This window comes from Glycine soja, chromosome 18 (genome assembly GCF_004193775.1).
Source record: "Glycine soja cultivar W05 chromosome 18, ASM419377v2, whole genome shotgun sequence".
NCBI classification, from domain to species: domain Eukaryota; kingdom Viridiplantae; phylum Streptophyta; class Magnoliopsida; order Fabales; family Fabaceae; genus Glycine; species Glycine soja.
In genome coordinates, this window is record NC_041019.1 from 54,619,668 (window position 1) to 54,641,251 (window position 21,584).

Here is a 21,584-nt window from a genome sequence, read left to right on the forward strand (position 1 = left end):
ACTCGAGTCTTAAGATTTTAGATTAAGATATGATGTCAAATTCACTTATATAATTATTCATGATCCATTAGAATAAATTTCTCTAGTGTTTACCCCCTTGATTCTCAGCACCTTCTATGCAATCATGTTATTTATAATTATCTCTCTCATTTAGTGTAATAATATTTTAGGTATCCAAAAAATTATTTTCCTAGATAAAAAGGAAAAATAAGTAGATTTTTAGCATTTTAAATTGAAATGAAGAGAAAAAGAAAACATTAGAGAGCATTTGGTTTAGTAATAATTTTCATTTTCAAATAATCTATCCCCCTCCCATTTTTCCTTTACCAAACAAGCTTTAAATTGCATGATTATAAAATGAAAGAGCTATATGATGTATCCCTAACATTTAGTGTGTGACGATTTCATATAATAGTCGCTACACAACTCCCTTTTCACATGTTTGATTAGATAAAGAAAAACAATTATATTAAATAACATTTAAACCCTTATAATACAATATAATAAAATAAAAGGCAGAGATGTTTTTGTTATTACATGATAATTGTTCCCTTCTCTGTTTGTTTTCTCTCCAAATCTGAGAGAAGCTCAACCTTAAAATTATCTTTCCTTATTATTCGTCTCGTGTTTCAAACGAAAGATTATATTGAAATTTGTGTTTTCTCTTTCAATTATTATTTTATTCATTTGTAAGAGGATTTACTTAAGATCTAAATTTAATTCTACACACCTTATCATCACGAATTACTTATCTAGAAGTACCATAATAAAAGTTTAATTAGGACTTTAAGTCTAAAATGGCTACCCAATTTGAATAGAAATAATGGACCAGCATATTCACTGAGCCACCTTTACAAAATCATATTAACAACAAAATTCTAATAAAAATAGTTGGACAAGACAAAATCACAAAGGAAGGGAGAAAAATGAGGACCTGACACCTGGCATCCCATTATCACCATGCCACGTCATGAAATGTGGGCCACACCTATCTGGTGCCAGCTAATTGGAGGTGACGTCATGAAACAGGTGTCGGCACATGAGTGGGCCTTCATATTTGGATTTCACCAATCCTATGATTTAATGATTGTTCAGAAATTTATAACAACACTGTGTGCCATAAATAATTTCAAATCTATCTCCAATCCTTGCAACCTTCTCTCTTTCTCTCTCTGTGTATTAGTTGTTGCTGTTCACACCGGTAATTTCACTGTGTTCTGTTATATGCATCTCTTTACCAAATTGCCCCTTCTCAGAGGTGAAATTACTGTACCCATTTTTTAAAGTTTATTTTATTTTTTTATTTTGGGTGTTTTTCTTATCTGTGTTTTTCTTCGAATTGCATGACGTGGGTTTTTCTAGGGTTTGGAGGCTATGCCGAAAACGGGTTAAATAAGCTCGGGTAAGGAAAATCTCTCTTTTCTGTTATTCAATTCTCAAATTCGAACTTGGGTTTTGGTTGATTTTTCCTTTTTGTGTGTGAATTCTACTTTGGGGGTGGCTTCGATTTGTGTCCGAGGAGGAATTGTGGTTAACCTACTGTGCATTTGATTACGGGTGTGTCTCAGGAATTTGAGATTTTGGGGATGGAACTTGACATGGATTGAGGAATGTAGCGACTTTGTTATGTTATGTGGTTGGCGATTGTGTTGTTACTAGGAAATTCAATAATGTGTTTCCCAGTTGCCCAAAGTCCTGATTAGTCGTTCCCCTAAGGTGTTTGGATATATTTTATGTTATGGAGTCAAGGCTGGGCACTTCATGGACGATTTAAGGTATTTGGGACAGTTTGAACTCTTAGGTGTATGAAATGTATGAGTGTTGAAGATTTAGGTCATTTTTAGATAAACTTCTTTGTAAACACTTATAAGAAAAGAAAATAAGAAGGTAGAACGAATTGAACTTTTCACATAAGCTAAAAAGATAAGGGCTGAAGTTGCCCTTGATGCAGTCATACAGTTATAGAAAGTCTTTTGTGGCCTTGTGTTCTCCCACCAATTGTGACCCCTTTGAACACATATTTTTTGCTTGAATATAAATAACGCGAACTCCTTTCTTCTACTGTATTCCACAATACCCCTCTACTCTCTAGGCACCACCCTATCATATGCCTTTTTCATATCACCCTTATTATCATAGATAGGGGTAAAAGTGCTGCACTTGTCCAACATTATCTTAGACTTATAATCTTGTTAAATAGATGTCCAAGTTATTTTATGTCTTCTCTCTGTCTTCTCCTAGACCCTCTCATATCTCAATAGGTATTATGTTATTATCTGACTATTTTTCCATTATCAATTCTCTTCAATGCTTGTTTTATCTCAGACTCCCGTATTCTACTATAAGATGTATAACTTTGGTCATCCTTGGTATTTCTAGTGTCTATCATAGTGCAATAAAATCATGTGCCCATCATTTGTGAAATTAACTCTTCCACTTTTCCGTGATATCCCTTTCTCTGACTAAAACTTTACTGCCTTTATTCATTATGCATTTTACTTGGTTCAAGTCTCTTGTCTTTCTTACTCTAACCTTTAACAAGCCTGAAGATACTTCTTTCCTCAGATTTGGGACTTGAGGATTGGTACAATCTATCAAATGCTCTAACTCTCACTTCAATCACCACTTTCTTAGTATCTTCTTAATTTGTGTGTATGTATATGTGTGTGTGTGTGTATTCCATTTTTCAGCCTTTAATCAAGGACTGCACTTTATAACTATCCCTTTCATCCTTAACCATATTTTGCATGCATGCATCTCACCACCAATAATCTTTACCCCTTGGTCCAAAACCTCTTGATTCATTGCATGTCTCTTTTTTTTTTTTTTTCTCAGCAAAAATAAATATTATATATTAATTGAGTACCAGAGGTACTAAATTACAGGTATTGGATTGCCCATGCCAATGGTTCCAAAGCAGACTAAAATGGAGTCGGGAGTGGAACCACAGTCGGGCTACCCCAGATTTGAGGAAGCTAGAATTAGTCTAAATATTATTGTTACATGAACCCTGCTGTAATGTTACTAGACCATTGGTTAAAATGCATGGAAAAATCCTTCTCTAAATTCCGCAACCATGTCCAAAGTAAGAAGACTGCATCATCCATGAGTTTGTTGCTGTCAAAAACATCATTGCATGTCTCTTTTGATACCTTGCTAATCCCTTTAGTTATTTTGTTCCACATGTAGTTAGCAAAATAAAACACGTCATTTATATTAATTATCAACTGAAAATGGGAGGAAAAAACACTCTAAATTTGCGGCCTTCATTTTCATTTTGGAGATGGAGAAGGTATTTCATGGATTGTAAGACTAGAAGTAATCGAAGTAACAGTACCCTGGAAATCCACTTCGTAACAATACATTGGAAGGAGAAAAGGATTTCTTGTATTATTTTCTTGAACTAACTTTGTAGCACTATAGAAAACAACCTCTTTAGGTTAATTCTTTATTGTAAGTTATTTGCTTCGAATGCATAATTATAAAATTGTTATTTGCATTGTTCAGTATTGCCTTCATTTGTAGACTTGATTTCTCCACATTACCATGAAGTATTTAATTAAGAACTTTGGTATTTAAGTCGTCTACTTTATGAATACCCTAAAATTTTCCAACAAAGACTTGTTATGACCTGATAATTTTTCTTTTGGTTTTTTATGTGAAGAAAATGATTCTCACAAAGCAGTACCGATGCATACACTCAGCTAGTTGTCAATGTACTAAAGGGCATTTAAGTGAAGATATGATATTCTTAGTATTTCATAATTTGAATTGGAATCCCAAGCTAATTGCAACTCTATCATGTGTGTGCAAATGGTTTGATGATCTTGCCAAGCGAGTTCTATGGAAAGAGTTTTGTCGAACAAGAGCTCCGAAAATGTTGTGTGATCTGCAATCTAATGGGAGCCACATTGTTGATGGGAACTGGAGGGCCCTAGGGAAGCTTCTTATATACTGTTCAGGATGCACAAAAGGTGGCTTGTTCAATAGCATTCAGATTCCTGGTCACTTTGTTTATCAGACACGATTTTCTAGAACATCAGGAAAGAGCTTTCTTTTGCCACAATGCAGGACTGATGTTTTGTATGTATGTGATCCTTGTGAGCATCTTGACCAAGGTGAGGAAGGAGATGTAGGATTCTTCCGTGGCATTTTTAAGTCATTTGCAACCTCAAAGGTCAGGAAGATGCTTATTAATAAAGGTGCCAAGCTCCATCCAACAGAAGTCTGCCCTTATTGTAAGGCAAAGTTGTGGAGCATGCTGCAAGCCAAAATGATCCCTCAAAGTGCTAGTTGCAGGTTGGGTTCTTATGATGATTGCATTGAGTATTATGTGTGCCTCAACGGCCACATGCTTGGGATATGTACCCTATTACCATTGTCTGATTCAGAAGAGGCATCTGAATTGGAGTAATACCTAAATGATTTTCAGGTATTTTCATGTATCTGGAAAACCATTACTTTCCTGTTTATGTTAGCCTTTTACATTTCTATATAAAATGGGAATAAGGATGGAAATGTGTATTACGAAGTGGTTTTCATTGAGAACTGGACCTATTTAGAATGCCATTAGGTAGATCTTATTTGGATGTTTTAGTTGTAGTTAATATTTATTCTTTACTATTAAAACAGAAAAGGTTTAATTAATCATTTGGTACTTATACTGTGCCAACTTTTTATTTGAGTCCCCCTACAAGCAATTTTTTTTATGTTTTAGTACTTAAGCTTCTATTTTGTGGCGGTTTCACACCACCATAAAACTAACAGAGGTTGAAACATAAAAAAGTGTTAAGAAATGTGCCTTTTGGAGTGGTTCATGATATTACTGTAGCATAAGTGGGAACAACGTAGACAATTTTTTCAGGAGCAGTGGTACAGGTGAAGAATATAATCTAGAAAACTATAATGTAGGATAACTAGAACCCTTGTCATCCAGAGTATTAATATTACTGTTATATATTGTTGATTGTAATATATTGAATGACTGGTTGATCTGCTCATATAAAGTACAGGGAAAATATTATGTAAAGACGTTCATATGAAACCATTTTTAGTTCTCTAATTGCTTCATAAGCAAATTTTAGTACTCTACCATCAGTGTGTAATGATCTAAACAGCCTTAACCAGTCTAATATTATTCTCTATGAACTTTAAATGACTAATATTACAAGATAAAATATTACATGTATAGAAAGAACTCCCTCAGGGGAATGATAAAAAAAGTGTATATTAAAAGTAGAAAATGTTTTGAACCAAGAGTATAGAATCCTGAAGGCATAAGCATTAGCTACATTATTCTGAAGTCCTAACGTTCTGTTGTCCTTGGACAGGTTGGCAGTAAATCTTCACAAGTCGGTTGAACGCTGCCGGTATACTCCTGGTTTAATTGACTACTCAGCACCTAAAATATGCATTAACTTGCCCTCAAGCTTGAAGCTGCAATCTCACCCATCCCAAGCCAGCATTTCCAAGGATGGTCGAAGATATTAATCAATTTCTCGTATGAATCATTATACAGAAGGTTGTTACTGTGAACCATGTGATATCCCATTTAGATTGATACGTGGTGTCTCTGCGTGTGTAATAATTCATACTTGTTCAATATAGAATCAGGATTATCACTTTACTCTCCAACCCCCTACCCCGGTTGATGAAGAATACAAAATAAATTGGATTTAAATAAGAAACAGTATTCTCTCGGTTCTGGCAGGTCTGAATTTGTGTAAGAACGCGTGGAATTTGAGATTAAAAAAAATTGGTTAAGATTGGAGATAAAATTAGAACTTCTGTAGAACAAGTTTATAAAAGTATTTCATGACATTTTAAAGTTATTCTAAACTTTAATAAATTTAGGAAAAAAAAATATCAATAAATTTTATTAATTTAGTAAACTTTAAATTCTCATGAGCTAAATCATTTTAAAATAATTACTTGGCTAAATCATTAAATCAAATACAGCCTTATTGCTTGTATCTTTCCAGCAGGAACAGTTTAATGCTTCTCATAGCTAGGCATTAATTATTAACCAAGCTGGAATTGATCCAACTCAATCATTTACATTACCAGTAACAGTATGACGGGGTGACTTGGCTGATTATGCAGAACGCGACCCATTCAACAGCGGTAAAAATATATATATTTACACTATTTTTGAGTGACACATGTTATTCGTATTGGTAATAGAAAATATATATTAGATGCAAACTGCGCCGGGATCATTGTTCAATTGGTGTAAGGAAACTGTATACTAAAATTTGTATGATGGAAAGTTATGGGGCAGTAGAAGGAATTCATGGAGCCTGTGGGAAGGGTTCCAAGGTGTCTTGAGGGGTAGATTCTGAATCAGCTGCAAGTTTCTTAAAAACAAGCTTTTGCTGGGGAAGTTGGCCGTTGGTAAATGCTGTGAGTTCTGTGTCTATTATAATTGCATCTTCTTCCTTAAATTCTCCTCTGAGAATACCCTTGGCGAGTTCATTCTCCACATTCTGCTGAATCACTCGCTTGACTGGCCTAGCACCATAGTTGGGGTCATACCCCAAACTTCCAAGAAGTTGAACAGCAGCATCCGTCACTTGGATTTTCATCTTGCGATCTGCAATTCTCTTCTGCACGCGCTCCAACTGTAGTATACCACAAAAGAAAGTGTTATTAAAAATGTGAATACCACACAACAGCACCATGCAAATCATCAATAAGGCTTATGTTGAAATAAGAGACATTATATTCATATTTCAGACTAGAGCTGATAAAATGTCAATTTCTCTAAATTCAAGGACACTACCATCCTTACAAGCACTGGCAATCAATATTATCATATGAATCAAGTAATTTTCAGACAGGGGGAGGGGGAACTCATATTAAGCATGTCAGAAATAAGAATATAAATTACCTGTAATCTGACAATGCTACTTATTTGTTCACGGTCTAGAGGCTGGAAAACAATATATTCGTCAACTCTATTCATAAACTCAGGGCGGAAGATGGATCTTGCAGCATCCATTACACGTTGTTTTATGGTTTCATAAGCCAACTCTTTTGGCGTGGTGTCGTCATCTGTGTTCAAGATGTACTGTGATCCAACATTTGAGGTCATAATGATAACAGTGTTGGTAAAACTTACTGTGTGACCCTGTGAGTCGGTTACTCTTCCATCATCCAAAATTTGAAGAAATACATTGAAGACATCGGCGTGCGCCTTCTCAATCTCATCGAACAAAATAACAGCATATGGTCTGCGGCGAACTATCTCAGTAAGTTGCCCTCCTTCTTCGTACCCAACATATCCAGGTGGAGCCCCAATCAATCTTGAAACAGCATGTTTTTCCATGTACTCGCTCATATCAATCCGTACAAGAGCTTCTTCAGTGTTGAACAAGTAGGCTGCAAGTGCCTTAGCCAGCTCTGTCTTTCCTACACCTGTAGGTCCCATAAACATGAAGCTGGCAATTGGACGATGAGGATCCGAAAGACCTGCTCTTGAACGTTGGATAGCCTCAGCAATTGCCTTAACAGCAGGGTCTTGGCCTACAACACGCTTATGAAGCACTTCCTCTAAATGCAACAACTTCTCCCTCTCTGATTGTTGAAGTTTTGAAACAGGGATACCAGTCCACTTGCTTACAATTTCAGCAATATCATTTCCCGTAACTTCCTCTCTCAGCATAGACTTCCCAGAGTTCATATATTCGTCTAACTCCTTCTCGGCACTTTCAAGTTGCCGTTGCAAGGAGTTAAGACTGCCATACTTTAATTCAGCAGCACGATTAAGATCATACTCCCGTTCAGCCTGTTGGATCTCAAGATTCACTCTGTCTATCTGTTGCATAAAATCATTAGTATCAGCTGTTGATCATATAGTACAATATAATTATCTTTTACATAATTAAATTTCTAACTTAAATTATAATTACAAACTCAACCCATATACTTGCCCTAGTTCCATGTGCTGAAAATATTTCAGAATTTTCAAACAATTGTTTAATTAAAATGGAAACAAAAAAAAATTAACAAAAAAGAATAAAATAACACACCTCTTCTTTGATTGATTGAATACGAGTCATTACAGACTTTTCATGCTCCCACTGTTCAGTCAGCTCAGCCTGTTTCTCTTTTAAGAGAGAAAGCTCTGCCTCAAGACGATTCAGCCTATCTTTAGAAGCCTTATCTGTATCATTCATGAGAGAGAGTCTCTCCATCTCTAGTTTCAGGACTGATCTATTGATCTCATCAAGTGCAGTAGGTTTAGAAGTGATTTCCATTTTCAGTTTGGCAGCTGCCTCATCAACCAGGTCAATAGCTGCAATTTGGAAGAAACTAGAAATTAGTGCTTTATGGGCATTGTTGATGCTGATGCCAGTCCAGAAGGAATTATAACAACTTAAAAGTGTAATAAAAAGACATGAGTCACTCAGAAGTAAGAACTATATTTTGATCATTCAAAACCAGTACTATAATCATTTGTATCAGGCATGTTCCCAACAACAGCCAATTGCTATAGATTTGAAGTTTTACAAAATGATTTCAAACTTTTACATGATATATCCCTTAATGGCAGCAAAATATTTTCCAAGCATTGGCATTTGAAGGGTCTCAAGACCAACTGCACAGGGATTCTCATTATAACCAACATATGTAAATTATTCTCAGAAGCCTGCTTAAATCATTCAGAAAATGTTCTAATTCAGAATTCAAATCCCTTTCATACAAAAGTTGTAAGTGTCATAAAAGTAACTCATTACTAGAATCAATGTCAATGCTCCAGAAACTTCTCAATCATTGTGCATGACATTCACTGAGAGTTTAAAGCGTGTACTATTACCTTTGTCAGGCAAAAATCTTCCACTGATATATCTATCTGAGAGAATTGCAGCTTCAACAAGTGCACTGTCAGAAATTCGGACTCCATGATGTAGTTCATACCTTTCCCGCAGTCCCCTTAGTATTGAAATTGTATCTTCAACTGTAGGTTGGTCAACATAAACTTGTTGGAAGCGACGCTCTAGTGCTGGGTCCTTCTCGATATACTTCCGATACTCGTCCAGTGTTGTTGCACCAATACATCGCAGCTCACCCCGACCAAGCATAGGTTTTAAGAGATTACCAGCATCCATAGCACCATTTGTGGCTCCTAACACGAGAGAAAATAATTGCAATCAAATCTCCATTTGGCATCAGCTATAACCAGAAGTAATATTTTAGGAAAATGATATGAATTAAAATGCATCATGCCATCATCTATGATCAGAATCCACAATTGATCCAAAGAGTTTTGGTATACAAACCAATTTGCATCAAGTGGTAGTCAAAAGTAAAGAAAAGCCAAAAGTAAGCTGACTGAAAATGGTAGAGTTTGAAGCTTACTACCTGCCCCAACAACTGTATGAATCTCGTCAATGAAAAGGATAGTCTGACCATCAGATTCTGTCACTTCTTTTAGTACAGCTTTCAGCCTATCCTCGAATTCTCCCCGGTACTTCGCTCCAGCAATAAGTGCTCCCATATCCAGAGATATAAGCTGAAGAGAGACCATTGCCAAAAAAAATCAATTTTACAATCCAAGGAAATATACAAACTTACAAAAAGATAAATATTACATTTCACTTTAGAAAATGGCAGTAAAACTAAGCTGGCAGAGGATATAATAGAGATTATTATAGTGAAATTGAAAATGGGAACAGACACTTGAAAACCAGTTTCATCCATTTTCAGCTCTATAAGAATTGCCCAAGCATTTGGATAAAGCACATACCCTACGGTCCATTAAAGCTTGAGGAACATCTCCTTGCACTATTCTCTGAGCCAGTCTGTTTCAAAGGAAGGATTAGGTCAATATGCAGAACAAACAAAGGAATACTACCAAAAGCATCCAAATAAGGTGCAAGCGAGAATAAAATGAGTTAACCTGATTGTTTTCCAATAAAGTTATCAGAAAAGCCTAAACCTCTGGCTAATTAAATATTTCAAAGGTATTAATGCTCACACTAAGCACAGAGCATACGACCAATCATATTGTTTCTTCCATTCTAATTTATACTACTAGAGGGGAAAAGTGATCATTTTAAATTATCATTTAGGCCAACCTCTAAAAATCATTCCCTATTTTAAGAAACTTACCATTAAAAGATTAATTTTACACATTGTATGTTTTCAATAAAATTTCATTATCTTTTTTCATATAATGTATATCATCATATCTTTTAGATAAAATTTGTATTATAACCTGTGTAACAAACAGCATTGCTAATTAAGCTTAATTCTAAATTCTGAAAGATTTTAACAGCAATGATGTTTAACAAATGGTAATGAAATCCAATCATAGGCAACAGCAAGTATGAAGACCTAAGTGCTTACCCTTCAGAAATGGCGGTCTTTCCAACACCAGGTTCACCAATTAGCACGGGATTGTTCTTTGTCCTCCTGGAGAGAATTTGAATGCACCTTCGTATTTCATCATCTCTTCCTATGACTGGGTCAAGTTTTCCAGCTTTTGCCATTGCGGTCAAATCTTTTCCATATTTTTCCAAGGCTTCATACTTTCCTTCGGGATCTATAAAGAAACTTCAAATGAGGCTTGAGCAATACAAAGTTGACAATTATTCACATTTCACAGCATACAGTTCCAACAAACTCGTGGAAAAAAAATGAAAGACAGATGGGAATCCACTAGTCCGCAATAGTCCCCAATCATACTCAAGTCTTCAATACAACAAAATTAAAATATCTAACTAGTGCTCCCCCAAATGGAAAGAGGTAAGATGAAGATAAAAATGAGACAACATACAGTTACATATCATATCATATGGAGTGTTAAAAGTTAAAAAAGAAGACAAATGGAAAATGTAACTACCTTGATCAATAACTGACTGACGTCCCCTAACAGACTCTATTGCAGATTTTAGAGCTGGCTCAGATATTTGAAAATCTCTGAAGAATTGCTTCCCAAACCGTTGATCTTGGGTAAAAGCAAGAACCAAGTGCTCAACTGAAACAAATGAATCCCCATACTTTTTCTTGTGGTCCCTAGCTCTCTGAATCAATGCCTCCAAATCACGGCCCAACATTGAACCAGAGGATTCCCCTAGAACCTAACATAATTGAACATGTGTTAAACAACTGTGTTCTCAGGAGGAATAACTAGACAACAAATACAAAAGCTCATATTTCAACTCAAACTTGTTTGAATCTGTGAATCACCTTGGGTTGCCGCTGAATGTACTTATCAGTAGCTTCTAGAAGGCGAGTGTTATCCACCCCAACCTTGGAAAAGATCCTGCGAGCAAGTCCATTCTTCTGCTCCAACAAAGCCTTCATCAAGTGCTCTGTCTCCACAATCTGATGCTTGTTCTCCTTGGCCACCTCTGGTGACGAAACTATTGCCTGCCACGCCATCTCTGTGAACTCTTGCTGCGTAATCTGCCATCAAAACCCCAACATTAACCACTGCACTCCACAATCTCTAACAATCATCATACAACCCAAATTCACAAACATTCAAAATTGTAAATTAGCTGGACAAAATTACCACATATGGTTAAATTGATTGAGTTTGGTTAGTTAGTGATTAAGTAGTTTGTAGGTGCTAGCTTGCTTCTCTATTGCTACAAAGAAGCTCAATTTTAAACTGCTTTTCTCCATTCAACCAATGTTATTTTCTTCTCTCAATTATCCTATCTACCATGTTTTCCAACAGAGAAAATCTTGTAATTAGAAAAGTTTAAACCAGTTGACTAGGCTCTGTTTAGATAAATTTCTCCGTAAACACTCAGGATAAGAAAATAAAAAGGTATTAAAACTCTCTCATTTAAAATCAACCTATACACTTCCAATTTTTACAGAAGTTCTCTCATTTACCTAAAGCTGATGCCCATAAATTGATTTTAACTTCGTTTAATTCATTTTAGTCTTTATTTTCTTTTCTTAAAAGTGCTTACCAATGATAAGTTTATCCAAATTGGACCTAGTTAAACTAGTTTCTACTAAAGTTTTGAACTTGCTTCAAGCATGGTAATTGCGTGTTTCGAGACGAAAGGAAAAAGAACAAATTAGAAACAAATGCGTTATTTATTTACGATGTGTTACCCTTCCACTTGAAGCTTCACAGCGAACGATGAAAGGTGAGGAATTTCTTCGAATTCTCTGAAACCCATTTGCAAAAGGGTGTCTTTTGTTGAAGGGAAGCGATTGGAGGGGCTTTAGGGAAATGGGTTTTGCGAATGAGAGATAGAGGAGGTTGTGAGATAAATGACCATGTTTTGTGTTGCATGAGAAGGGAACAACGGCGTGGGAGAGAGAAAACGACGACGTGGAGGCCATGAGCGAGAAGGAAGAGCGTTGAGGGAAGAGCGAGTGGGAAGGAATGAGAGTGGAAAATTAAAGGGAAGAGAAGAAGAGGGAACTTTGCGTTGCGTGGGTATTGAGAAAACAAAAAAGAGAAGAGAGAAGAAAGAAAAAAGGTTGTAACAGAACAGAAATTGCAAGGAGAGAGTTGGAATAGAGTGAGAGTAGAGCATTCTCGGAAGTTCGTGAAATGTTTAGATATATGTTCATGTTCCCTTTGGAGTTACTATGTACTAAGAAAATGACTTACATCACATAAATTTAGCCTCATGCCATGCATGTTTCATATATTGTTAATGTATTTTATTTTTTATCATGTTATTTGTAGGGAGAGTTTATTAATTTTACTCCGACTAATTTATGTTGAGAAACTTAAGGTATTTGATTAATTATTTTTAATAATTTTTTTTATTCATAAAATTTAAATCTAAAATTTTGCTTGAGAAATCATACCACTCAAATTAATAACTTATTAATATTATTAGCATATTTTAAATAAGTTTTTATTATAAGATTTTAAATTTTTTTCCGATATAGCTCTGACATAACATATATGTGATAGATAAAGAGTTTTAAGTATGATTAAATCTTAGACTAAAGATAATTTCACAATCAACTTAAAAGACTAAAATAATATACTTTGAGGTCTCATGCATAAACCAAAGACTCTACTTAGAGCAATTAAAAAATTTCTTTTACGCACAACAATAAAATGAGATGCTTTTTTTTTCTTTTTTTTCATAGCAACAAATGAGATGAGAACTTAAAAATTCATGCAAACTATTTAAACATTATTACTTTACCCATTTTAGTGAGTCTATAAAAATTTAAGTTGTCAATTAATTATAAATTACATTAAATATAATTAATTTTTAAATTATTTAATAAAATTATGTTTTAGTTTAAATGTGTCTAATTAATGATTGAGAATATATGTTCTGTATTATTAGATGACAAACCATAGTAATTTAAAAGATATGTTTTTTAGGCAAATTGAAAAGATATGCTATGTACTTACAAAGTATACGGTGAGTTTGTTATTTTTGTAATAATTATTTTAAAATTTATATAAATGATGAATTCTAATTAGTTAATACTTTTTTACAGTGACAATATATAATATTAAACTCATAAATTATGTCCGCATCAGCCGTTTTGTGTATCCAAATATAATGTCACATTCATTGATTCCACTTACATTCCTTCTCTTATCACTCACAAGTTAATGACATTTACATCTTTGCTTTGTTGCATATAATCAATGAAAAACTAAACAATGCTAATTATTAAACTCAAACTATTACACTTTTTTGTTGTAACAAGCTGAAACCACTGCTTTTGAGGGTTGTCCAAACAAGCAGGATTATCATCCACACAGATGCATCTTTTTGTGACAATCTTAGATGAAGTAGGAGGTTCCCTTTCCAAGCATAGGTTCTAGCATTGTCCATCTATGGTACCCAAATGAAGATTGGAAGCTGATAAAGTTTTCCACGAACTCTGCTTGCTCTTGCAGTCATTTGAGAGACTCATTGGAGACCCATCACCAATTGCTTTTATGCATGTGCCATTACCCACTAATTTAATTTGCTGCCCTTCTTGGCTCCTTCTACTTTGGCGGCTTTTTTTTACTAAAAGGGTATTTTTTTTACCATATTTTCCAAATGAGAATAAGTTTTAAATTATTTTACAAAGGTTAAGTCGTAAGAAGTGTTATGACTTCTGGATTAGAGGTTGTAACACCCGTTATGATTTTAATTTTTTTTAACTGAAATCGTAAATAATTTTATGATTTTAATGTAATTTTTTTATAACTTTAAAGTTGTAATTGTTTTCTCTTGTACGATTTTGAAGTTGTAAATTTTTTTTATTACAACTTTGAAGTTTTAATCTTGTTTTTTTACACTTTTTTGTTTTTTTATTTTGTTTTCAATTTTTTAAAAAATTTATTTATTTAATGATTAAATAAAAATTTTAATTTTACTTATTATTAGTTTTATTTAATATATTTTATATTTTTTATGGTTTTATTTAATATGTTATATATATTTTTAATGTTTTTTATTTAAAATGTATGATATTTTTTTAATATTGTTTTATTTAATATATTTTGTATATTTAATATTTAGAAAATCTTTTAATAATGTTATGCAATTTTTTTTATATGAAATATGAAAGTAACTTAATCAAATTTAATAAAACATGAAAAGATCAAAGCTACACGAAGTAGCTTTGCGGTGAACGTGGAAATTTTAACGAAAGTTTGTTTCGACTAACACAAAACCAAGCATACATTGAACTTGTGTTTGTTTTTATGTTTACATGAATTTGAATATAGCAAATCATCAAAACAACTGTTTTTTGCTCTGACAGAAAGACATTTGAACCTGTTGAAACGTGAAAACAAACATGCAATTAGATTGTTAATTCAGATACACCATAGTTTACAATTTGGTTTAATTTTTAGTAGAACAATAATGTAAAAATTTTAACGAACCTGAGATTTTCCTTTTACACGATTAGCTACCATGGAGAGGCCCTGTAGCCATTCCTCAGGATTGAAGTGTTCATCTCCAAAGAAGCCATTCCCATCATTGTGGCCACAACACCATTTAGGGTCACTTACATGGTTATCAGCCAACACCATCAACCCTTGTCTCCCAAACTCATCAATCACAGCATCAAAGGCTTCCACAAGTGTGGCATTCTCCAAAGAAGGGTTGTAAGGTCTAAGGCCTAATCTAATGCCATGAAGCTTCAATGAGTCCAAAGTTTCACCAACTTTGTGGCTACTATAGCGTTTGAACATGTGTGTTGCCCATGTGTAGCGAACACAATTGAATTGAAGTCTAGTTTCTTTATTTCACCTATAAGATCTTTCAAGGATATTAAGTCAAGACCTTCCCCCAACATTGAATTGAGGTGACTTGACCAGTTCACACAATGCATCTTCACCCTTTTCCATGCCTCATCCACTATCCATCTCTTGCTGGTTGAAAGTAGAAGAGAATTTGAATGTGATGCAAAGAGAGAAAGTGCTAACAACAAGATCAAGCACAAAGGTTTCCCCTTCATTTTTTTTTGGTTCTAAAAAAGTGTGTACGTAGAAATATTGAATAGAATTTTGGGTTGAGCTTTTTTTTCCTTGTGCTCTATCTTTTGTCCTTATATAGGAACCGCGGTGTTAGTTACTATGACTTTGAGCTAGTTAAGGTTGAGTTTTTTCTAATTTTAGCATGAACTTTTTGCTGCAGTTAGTGCCAGCTTCATTTACCATATATAAAATTTCGTTGTGAAACTTCAAACCAAAACCTCTAATTTTTATATTTGTTGATAAAAAGCTTTGTTTTCATTTATGTATCAAATAAGATTTTGTTAAAAGCTGTTTCCAGCCAAAATCCCTTGTCTGGGGAGAGATAATTTAGTGCTTTCCTTCCAAGTTCTAACTCCAACTAATCGTAGGTGCTATAGGAAATAACAGAGATAAGTCCATATACCACAAACACTATGTTATTCAATATGGTTAATTAATTTATTCTGTCATGGAATAAACGATTAGTACTTAATTTCACTTTATTTGAATTTTAGTTGTCATAATTTATTTTTTTGAAAGTGTATTTTTCCTTGTGTAGATTTTAGTCCCTCAAAAACTAACACCTCAATAATTCCAAAATATAAAAATAAAGCCTTCATGAAAATTTAAAAGCAAAAAGGCAACAAATAAAAACTGTTTTAAAACTCAAGCGTGTGAAAAATAGAAGACCAATATCACAACAATAAGGAACAAAAGCTAAGTGCGTACAAATATAAAAATTGATTTAAGAAAGAAAGAAAAAAACTACAACATCCAAAATGTAAATTTGATCAATTTATACGACTAAATGTTTATTCCATCCAAAAACTACGGTAATTTCAGAAATTATTTAGGAAAATGCAACGTTGGGACTTGAGAGGAGGATGGGTGGGTGGGTCCCTAACTAAGGTATTCTAACTCACAGAAATTTAAAGTCATTTCTTCAAATTGCTTTTCATTTCTAATTTCATAGCTTTCGCAGGAACTTCATCGATATTAATATTCTAACTCAGAAAAAACAAGGCTGTAATTACCACCTGTCCAACCCTCTTTGTGAATGGAAATACTTACTGAATGTGACTCAAGCAGTGAGAATTTGATAATTAGATTTGCTGTAAAATTAAAGGTTTTCCATGAAAATGTATGTGACATCTTGCAAGAAACTTGAATTGTTTGACACAGTAGTCTTTTTTCTAAAATATAAAATCTAAGGAAATTGAATTCAAGCATCAAATCTCCATTTTGTGAGAGATGTTGTTAAATCACTATTGCCATAGCTGCTATACAAGAGTGGGTAGCAATGGTACCATATAAACAACCAGAAAATTGAAACACATTCAAATACTCAACGCATACATGTCTGGATTAAGTATGTTGAATCAGATACACGAAAGAGAAGAATTGTAAAATATATGAGGGGGTAAGATGGCAAACTAGTAGAGTTCATTTCAATCAACAATTATACCAAGTGTCTGATGAGGCAACACCTAATACATGTTGAAACCAGAAGAAGAACATCTCCTATGAAATTGTGCAAGAAATTTAGTGCCGCAGAGGAATCAGGGAACTACAAGCTTCACAATCTTCACCAAGTCAAGTACTCCATTTTTATAAAGAAAATAGTCCAGTACTCCTTGACTGTAGTATGAATGGGGCATGCAACCAAATAATTTGTGTATGTTGAAATATTTGACGACGCAGGTTATGTAAAATGAACTGTCCCTAATCAACTAAGACAGATGACATCTGCTATTCAATCTGGATGCTATAAAATAACGCACATGCATTTGTTCTGTGTTGCTTTGTTTGCCGCTTTCTTCTCTGTATCAGAGGCAAAAAGACAATTGTCAATAAGTATCAGATAAAGCACCAAAACTGAATGAAAACAAAATCAGTCAAACAAAACAGAAGTAGTTTTACATTTAGATGCAAGTAGTTTCCAAGTCAAGATTGGTGCTTCAAGTATTAACTGATAATTAAAAATCAAGCAGTTCCCAACCAAGTCCATCTAGTTATTAAGAAACTACTCCAAATTTTATTTTTCAGTTTTCTTCTCTTCCTCAGATAAAAGAAAAGTCAATTAGGATTAGCACAAGACATCAAAACTTCCGGGGAAAAATATTGTAAACCCCAAAATTTCAAAAAGGACTGCCTTTTTATTTGTATTTTGAAGCAGATAGTTACTGTTGTTGTCCGACATGAGATAAGTCTGAAAATTTGATAAGAACAAATAGAGTACATTGATAGTCATTAAGGGCCTGCTAGTTTGTGCTTTTCTCAGTTAAAAATATATCAACTTTTTAAAGATAATTTGATTAAGTTATTCAGGGGGGAAAAAAGGCTAAAGCCCAAACAAAAACAATTTTAGTGGATTTCTCTTAAGCAAGAAAGTGTAGTTTCTAAAAATAGTTATAAAAATTATATCATAAAAGCATTTTTTAAAATAAGCTTATGGCCTATAACTATTCTGGTGTATTTAGTTTACTTAATCTTTTGTTCCTCCCTCTATACCTAAAACATATAAATTCTACAAATACTTTTATAATTTTTATGCAGAACAGTAGAAGTATTTTACCAAAGCCAAATCCAATAGTTACCTATGTAACTAATCTTTGGCCCCTGAAGTGACTAAACCCATAATCCAAATTAAAAATTATGACATAACGGAAATGAACTACTTCTACTAGTATGGAAGTGAAATTAAAAAAACAAACTTTATCCCAGCCAATGGAAAGAACTTGAACCTTATCCCTGCCAAACATTTAAAAAGAACCACATACATAAAAAAAAAAAAAAAAAGCTATTAAAACTTGCTTTTGGCATGTCTCAAATAAATACTAGACCTTTCTCCGTAGCAGGATGTTGCACAACCACATGCATTGTTGTAACAGTATCAGGGGTATCACATAACGGACTCTGGCATTCCCCAACTGTTCTGTTGTTCTCCAAAATTTTTCCTGCGTTAATTAACTTCACATCTTTTATGGTCTTTGGGCCATTCTCCTTGTCTTCAAAACAAAAACACAAACTTACAAATCTCATATATCACAAAAAGGACGGCAATAATTCAGCATGAAGCTCAATATATTAAACCAAAATGACAAACATCAGAATGATTGAAAGACTCCACTTAAAATATCATTTTAATTTTGCTTTCTTTGAAACTGGTACAACTTACTGTTCCCATATTAATCTAGAAAACACCATTTTAATTTTATCTTATATGCCAAAAAGTTGTGGCAAATCAGGGAAACTGGTAACCTTGGATCTCAGTATAAGTATGTAAATAATATGTTTACTGTTTATAAATATTAGACAATATCCACAAACAATGAGCAATGGCATGGACACTAAGGTACAAACATCCTCTTCAAAAATAACGAAGTATTAAAGAAACATAAACCTTAGAAAGTTTCAGTTTAAAGAAATAGTAAAATAATGACACATAAATATCTCCTTATAAGTACACTGCTAACACTTAAGAGGTATCCATCTTGAACAAATCAAGCAGTACAGTATGGGATAAGGAGAAGAAATTGAAGTTTAAGAAAGAAACTATGTAATTGGGACCAAAAAGTTGTTATCCAGGTTACATACTTTCATAATTTATGAAATCCTAAAGGTGCCTTCAAACCAGAAGACCAAAAAGAGAAGCATAAAGGAAAAGACAACAGTTACACAAGTAACCTTTTGGCCACTGAGCGAGAACACTCTCTTTTAATGTTGCAATACTAGTAGCTGCAGGAAAACTTTTGGGGCCAATATCAGAACCATCAGTCAACCGAAACTTGATCTCAAACTGATCTTGATTCCCAGCCATGCTCAAATATCCAACGAACTCGTGTAGTTAAAACAAATCTAACAGCTTCAGTTGTACCTCCAATACTATGAAAAATAAGTTTTCCAGTGAATAATCACTTCACTTCAATTGAATCTCGTTAATGAAAAACAAGATTTCATTCAAAGTCTATCACTCAAGAGTTCTGTAAAAATCAGGCACAAAGGAAAAGATTGAGTTAGAGTCCCACATAATTACATGCAGAATCTGGCATGAAAAACTAGATAAATCATGAAAAGTTTGGAGAGGTTTGAAAAGTTCTTATAGAAACTGTTGTAATAAAAATATGAACAGAGGAAATTGAGAATAACTGAACTGGATACATATTCAAAAAAATATGCAAAAATAAAAAACAAATATATCAATAAATGGAGTGAAATGATTGAAATCCAACAACAAGTGCTTAAAAGGAAACATCATAAGATAATTCAACACACTGTCACCAGCCAACAAAGAAAAAAAGAAGAAGAAAGAAATCTCAAACAGCCAAATCAAAAGAGATCCAATCTTCAAATGGGTACAAATCAAACAAGAAAAAAATCTCAAATTTTAAACTGGGTCACCTACAAAACAAACAAGGATTGGAAACATCATAAGATAATTCAACACAGTCACCAACCAAAAGAGAGAGAGAGAGAGAGAAAGAAGAAAGAAATCTCAAACAGCTAAATCAAAAGAGATCCAATCTTAAAATCGGTACACATCAAACAATAAAAAAATCTCAAAATTTTCAACTGGGTCGCCTAAAAGGCAAGAAAGGATTGGATAAAAAAAAAAAAAAAAAAAACAGACTTGGAAAAATCTGATTTTTGTTCTTGTGGGTTTTCTGAGACTGGTGTGCATACTGATCCGAGTGGTGATTGTGGAAGTCACGGAATTTGCTTTTCACTTTTGAGAAAACCCAAATGGAAGAAGAAGAAGGGAAAGTGGATACTTTTTTTTTCCCTTTGTTTTGGTTGGTTAGTGTTTTGCAAAGCAATAATAATAATTAATGGTGAAATCGGAGAAAAGGATGAAATAAGGTCCCCCGGATCCTCTCCATTTCCAATTTCCCTTTCGAAATGGAGATCTCCGGTCCAATGAATCTTGACATGCCACGTGTACTGAAACTATTTAACGGCTGAGATTTAATCTAATTAAATTTGAAAAAAAAAACTGAAATGTGTTATTCCTTCTACAAAATTATTGACATTTAAGGTTTTTCAAGTAGCTTAAGAAATATTTATTATTGTTCACAGACTACATGTTTAACCTAAAATATCTTTATAGTTTTGGTCTTGAAATAATACAATAGGATCGTTCCAACAATTAAGTATTTGGTTGAAATTTTGTCAATTGAATTGAACATCAATCCACTTCCTCTTTTCCTTCTCCTTTGAGTGCTTTGGAAAGTGAGATTTTTTATTTACAATACTTTCAACAGATTTTCAAACATATCCCAATTCATTGACATAGTTGTGTTGTCGTCACACTCAACTCCAGTAAAGATTATCATTATCTCTTTTCATTTACAATTGTGGATTGCCTTGTTTAGTAGAGAAAAGAAAAATAGGATCAATAAAAATGGATTTTTAAGAATTAAGTAAAAATTAAAGAAGTAAAGAAAAGGAAATAAATTATTCAAAATGAAGGAAGTGAGGTGCGGAATGCTTGGTAAGAAAGGAAACTGCAAATTATTCTAAAGATGTGTTCTTTTCCAAATGTGTTAGTTGTGAAAATTTCATACTGCCACATAATTCTTAGCCTTCTTGTTTGTTTGTTTAAATAAAAATTAAACTCTTTGATGCCAACTAATAAAAATTGTTTCAAGGTAAAAGGACTTATTGAAAAACTATGAAAGGAAATTGCAAGTTATTCTTATGTTTGACTTTCACAAAATATACTTGCCATTGGATATGGCAAGAGAAATTTGAGTTAGTGACACCATTGTCCTTAAAACAAATTATTTTAGAAAGAGCATCAGTATTCTAAAATTTGGTTGTCAAGCAACAAGTTACGAGGGTTGGAGAATAAGTAAGAAACTGAAAAGAAATTTGCCAAAAAATGCTTTTCAAAAGCTATAATCTCCTATAAAAGAAGTTGAAAGGTATAGAATCCAGAGCAAAAATGCATGTTTATTTCGAACTAATTTTTAATTTTTTGTATCAGCAGAAAGGATTGGAGGGACCTTTTTCTTTTCATGTTATTTCTTTAAATAAATACATATTTATGCAGATTAGCCTTCTCAGAGTATATATCTGAAAGCCTTAAACTTTGGAGGGCATGTATTATTCACTAAAAATTGTAATAAAATAATCTTTTCATAATGACATGAAGTGGGAATATCAAAGTGTTAGA

At 33.5% G+C, this 21,584-nt stretch overlaps 3 protein-coding genes and 1 pseudogene across 8 annotated transcripts; 1 reads left to right on the forward strand and 3 right to left on the reverse strand.

Moving 5' to 3' along the window:
* Positions 1 to 1,103: 1,103 nt before the first annotated feature.
* Positions 1,104 to 5,703, forward strand: LOC114396573 (EID1-like F-box protein 2). 4 transcript variants are annotated; one of them, XM_028358630.1, is made up of 5 exons: positions 1,127 to 1,258; positions 1,363 to 1,402; positions 1,569 to 1,775; positions 3,665 to 4,432; positions 5,331 to 5,703. In XM_028358630.1, the coding sequence occupies exons 3-4, from the start codon at positions 1,734 to 1,736 to the stop codon at positions 4,412 to 4,414; spliced, it is 792 nt and encodes a 263-aa protein (XP_028214431.1). In that variant the 5' UTR covers positions 1,127 to 1,258; positions 1,363 to 1,402; positions 1,569 to 1,733; the 3' UTR covers positions 4,415 to 4,432; positions 5,331 to 5,703. The 4 variants fall into 4 exon arrangements, with proteins under 4 accessions (XP_028214434.1, XP_028214431.1, XP_028214433.1 ...); XM_028358632.1 differs by lacking the exon at positions 1,569 to 1,775 and adding an exon at positions 2,886 to 3,085; XM_028358633.1 differs by lacking the exon at positions 1,569 to 1,775 and having other exon boundaries at positions 1,104 to 1,258.
* A 295-nt stretch (positions 5,704 to 5,998) lies between these two features.
* Positions 5,999 to 12,521, reverse strand: LOC114396630 (chaperone protein ClpB3, chloroplastic-like). Its single transcript, XM_028358714.1, has 10 exons — positions 12,079 to 12,521; positions 11,194 to 11,412; positions 10,847 to 11,084; positions 10,351 to 10,546; positions 9,749 to 9,803; positions 9,364 to 9,514; positions 8,819 to 9,127; positions 8,031 to 8,296; positions 6,890 to 7,816; positions 5,999 to 6,620 (listed from the first exon to the last, which is right to left on the reverse strand). Exons 1-10 carry the CDS (start codon positions 12,310 to 12,312, stop codon positions 6,291 to 6,293), a joined length of 2,925 nt encoding a protein of 974 aa, XP_028214515.1. The 5' UTR covers positions 12,313 to 12,521; the 3' UTR covers positions 5,999 to 6,290.
* Positions 12,522 to 14,824: 2,303 nt separating this feature from the next.
* Positions 14,825 to 15,411, reverse strand: LOC114397423 (annotated as a pseudogene).
* A 1,219-nt stretch (positions 15,412 to 16,630) lies between these two features.
* On the reverse strand, positions 16,631 to 20,244 carry LOC114396422 (membrane-anchored ubiquitin-fold protein 2-like). 3 transcript variants are annotated; one of them, XM_028358395.1, is made up of 4 exons: positions 20,040 to 20,244; positions 19,097 to 19,392; positions 18,253 to 18,417; positions 16,631 to 17,230 (listed from the first exon to the last, which is right to left on the reverse strand). In XM_028358395.1, exons 2-4 carry the CDS (start codon positions 19,227 to 19,229, stop codon positions 17,175 to 17,177), a joined length of 354 nt encoding a protein of 117 aa, XP_028214196.1. In that variant the 5' UTR covers positions 19,230 to 19,392; positions 20,040 to 20,244; the 3' UTR covers positions 16,631 to 17,174. The 3 variants fall into 3 exon arrangements, with proteins under 3 accessions (XP_028214196.1, XP_028214198.1, XP_028214197.1); XM_028358397.1 differs by having other exon boundaries at positions 20,093 to 20,233; XM_028358396.1 differs by lacking the exon at positions 20,040 to 20,244 and having other exon boundaries at positions 19,097 to 20,018.
* Positions 20,245 to 21,584: the final 1,340 nt, after the last annotated feature.

What these genes read in the sequence shown, in the direction of transcription:
- LOC114396422 (XM_028358395.1), bottom strand. Translation starts at nt 19,229, where the DNA reads ATGGCTGGGAATCAAGATCAGTTTGAGATCAAGTTTCGGTTGACTGAT. An exon ending in TCTCGCTCAGTGGCCAAAAG is followed by an intron (nt 18,418 to 19,096) that starts GTTACTTGTGTA and finishes TTTGTTTTGAAG; the next exon opens with ACAAGGAGAATGGCCCAAAG. An exon ending in ACATCCTGCTACGGAGAAAG is followed by an intron (nt 17,231 to 18,252) that starts GTCTAGTATTTA and finishes CCTCTGATACAG; the next exon opens with AGAAGAAAGCGGCAAACAAA.
- LOC114396630 (XM_028358714.1), bottom strand. Translation starts at nt 12,312, where the DNA reads ATGGCCTCCACGTCGTCGTTTTCTCTCTCCCACGCCGTTGTTCCCTTC. An exon ending in GTGAAGCTTCAAGTGGAAGG is followed by an intron (nt 11,413 to 12,078) that starts GTAACACATCGT and finishes TTTTGATGGCAG; the next exon opens with ATTACGCAGCAAGAGTTCAC. An exon ending in AAGATTTTTGCCTGACAAAG is followed by an intron (nt 8,297 to 8,818) that starts GTAATAGTACAC and finishes TCCAAATTGCAG; the next exon opens with CTATTGACCTGGTTGATGAG.
- LOC114396573 (XM_028358630.1), top strand. Translation starts at nt 1,734, where the DNA reads ATGTTATGGAGTCAAGGCTGGGCACTTCATGGACGATTTAAG. An exon ending in CACTTCATGGACGATTTAAG is followed by an intron (nt 1,776 to 3,664) that starts GTATTTGGGACA and finishes TTTTATGTGAAG; the next exon opens with AAAATGATTCTCACAAAGCA.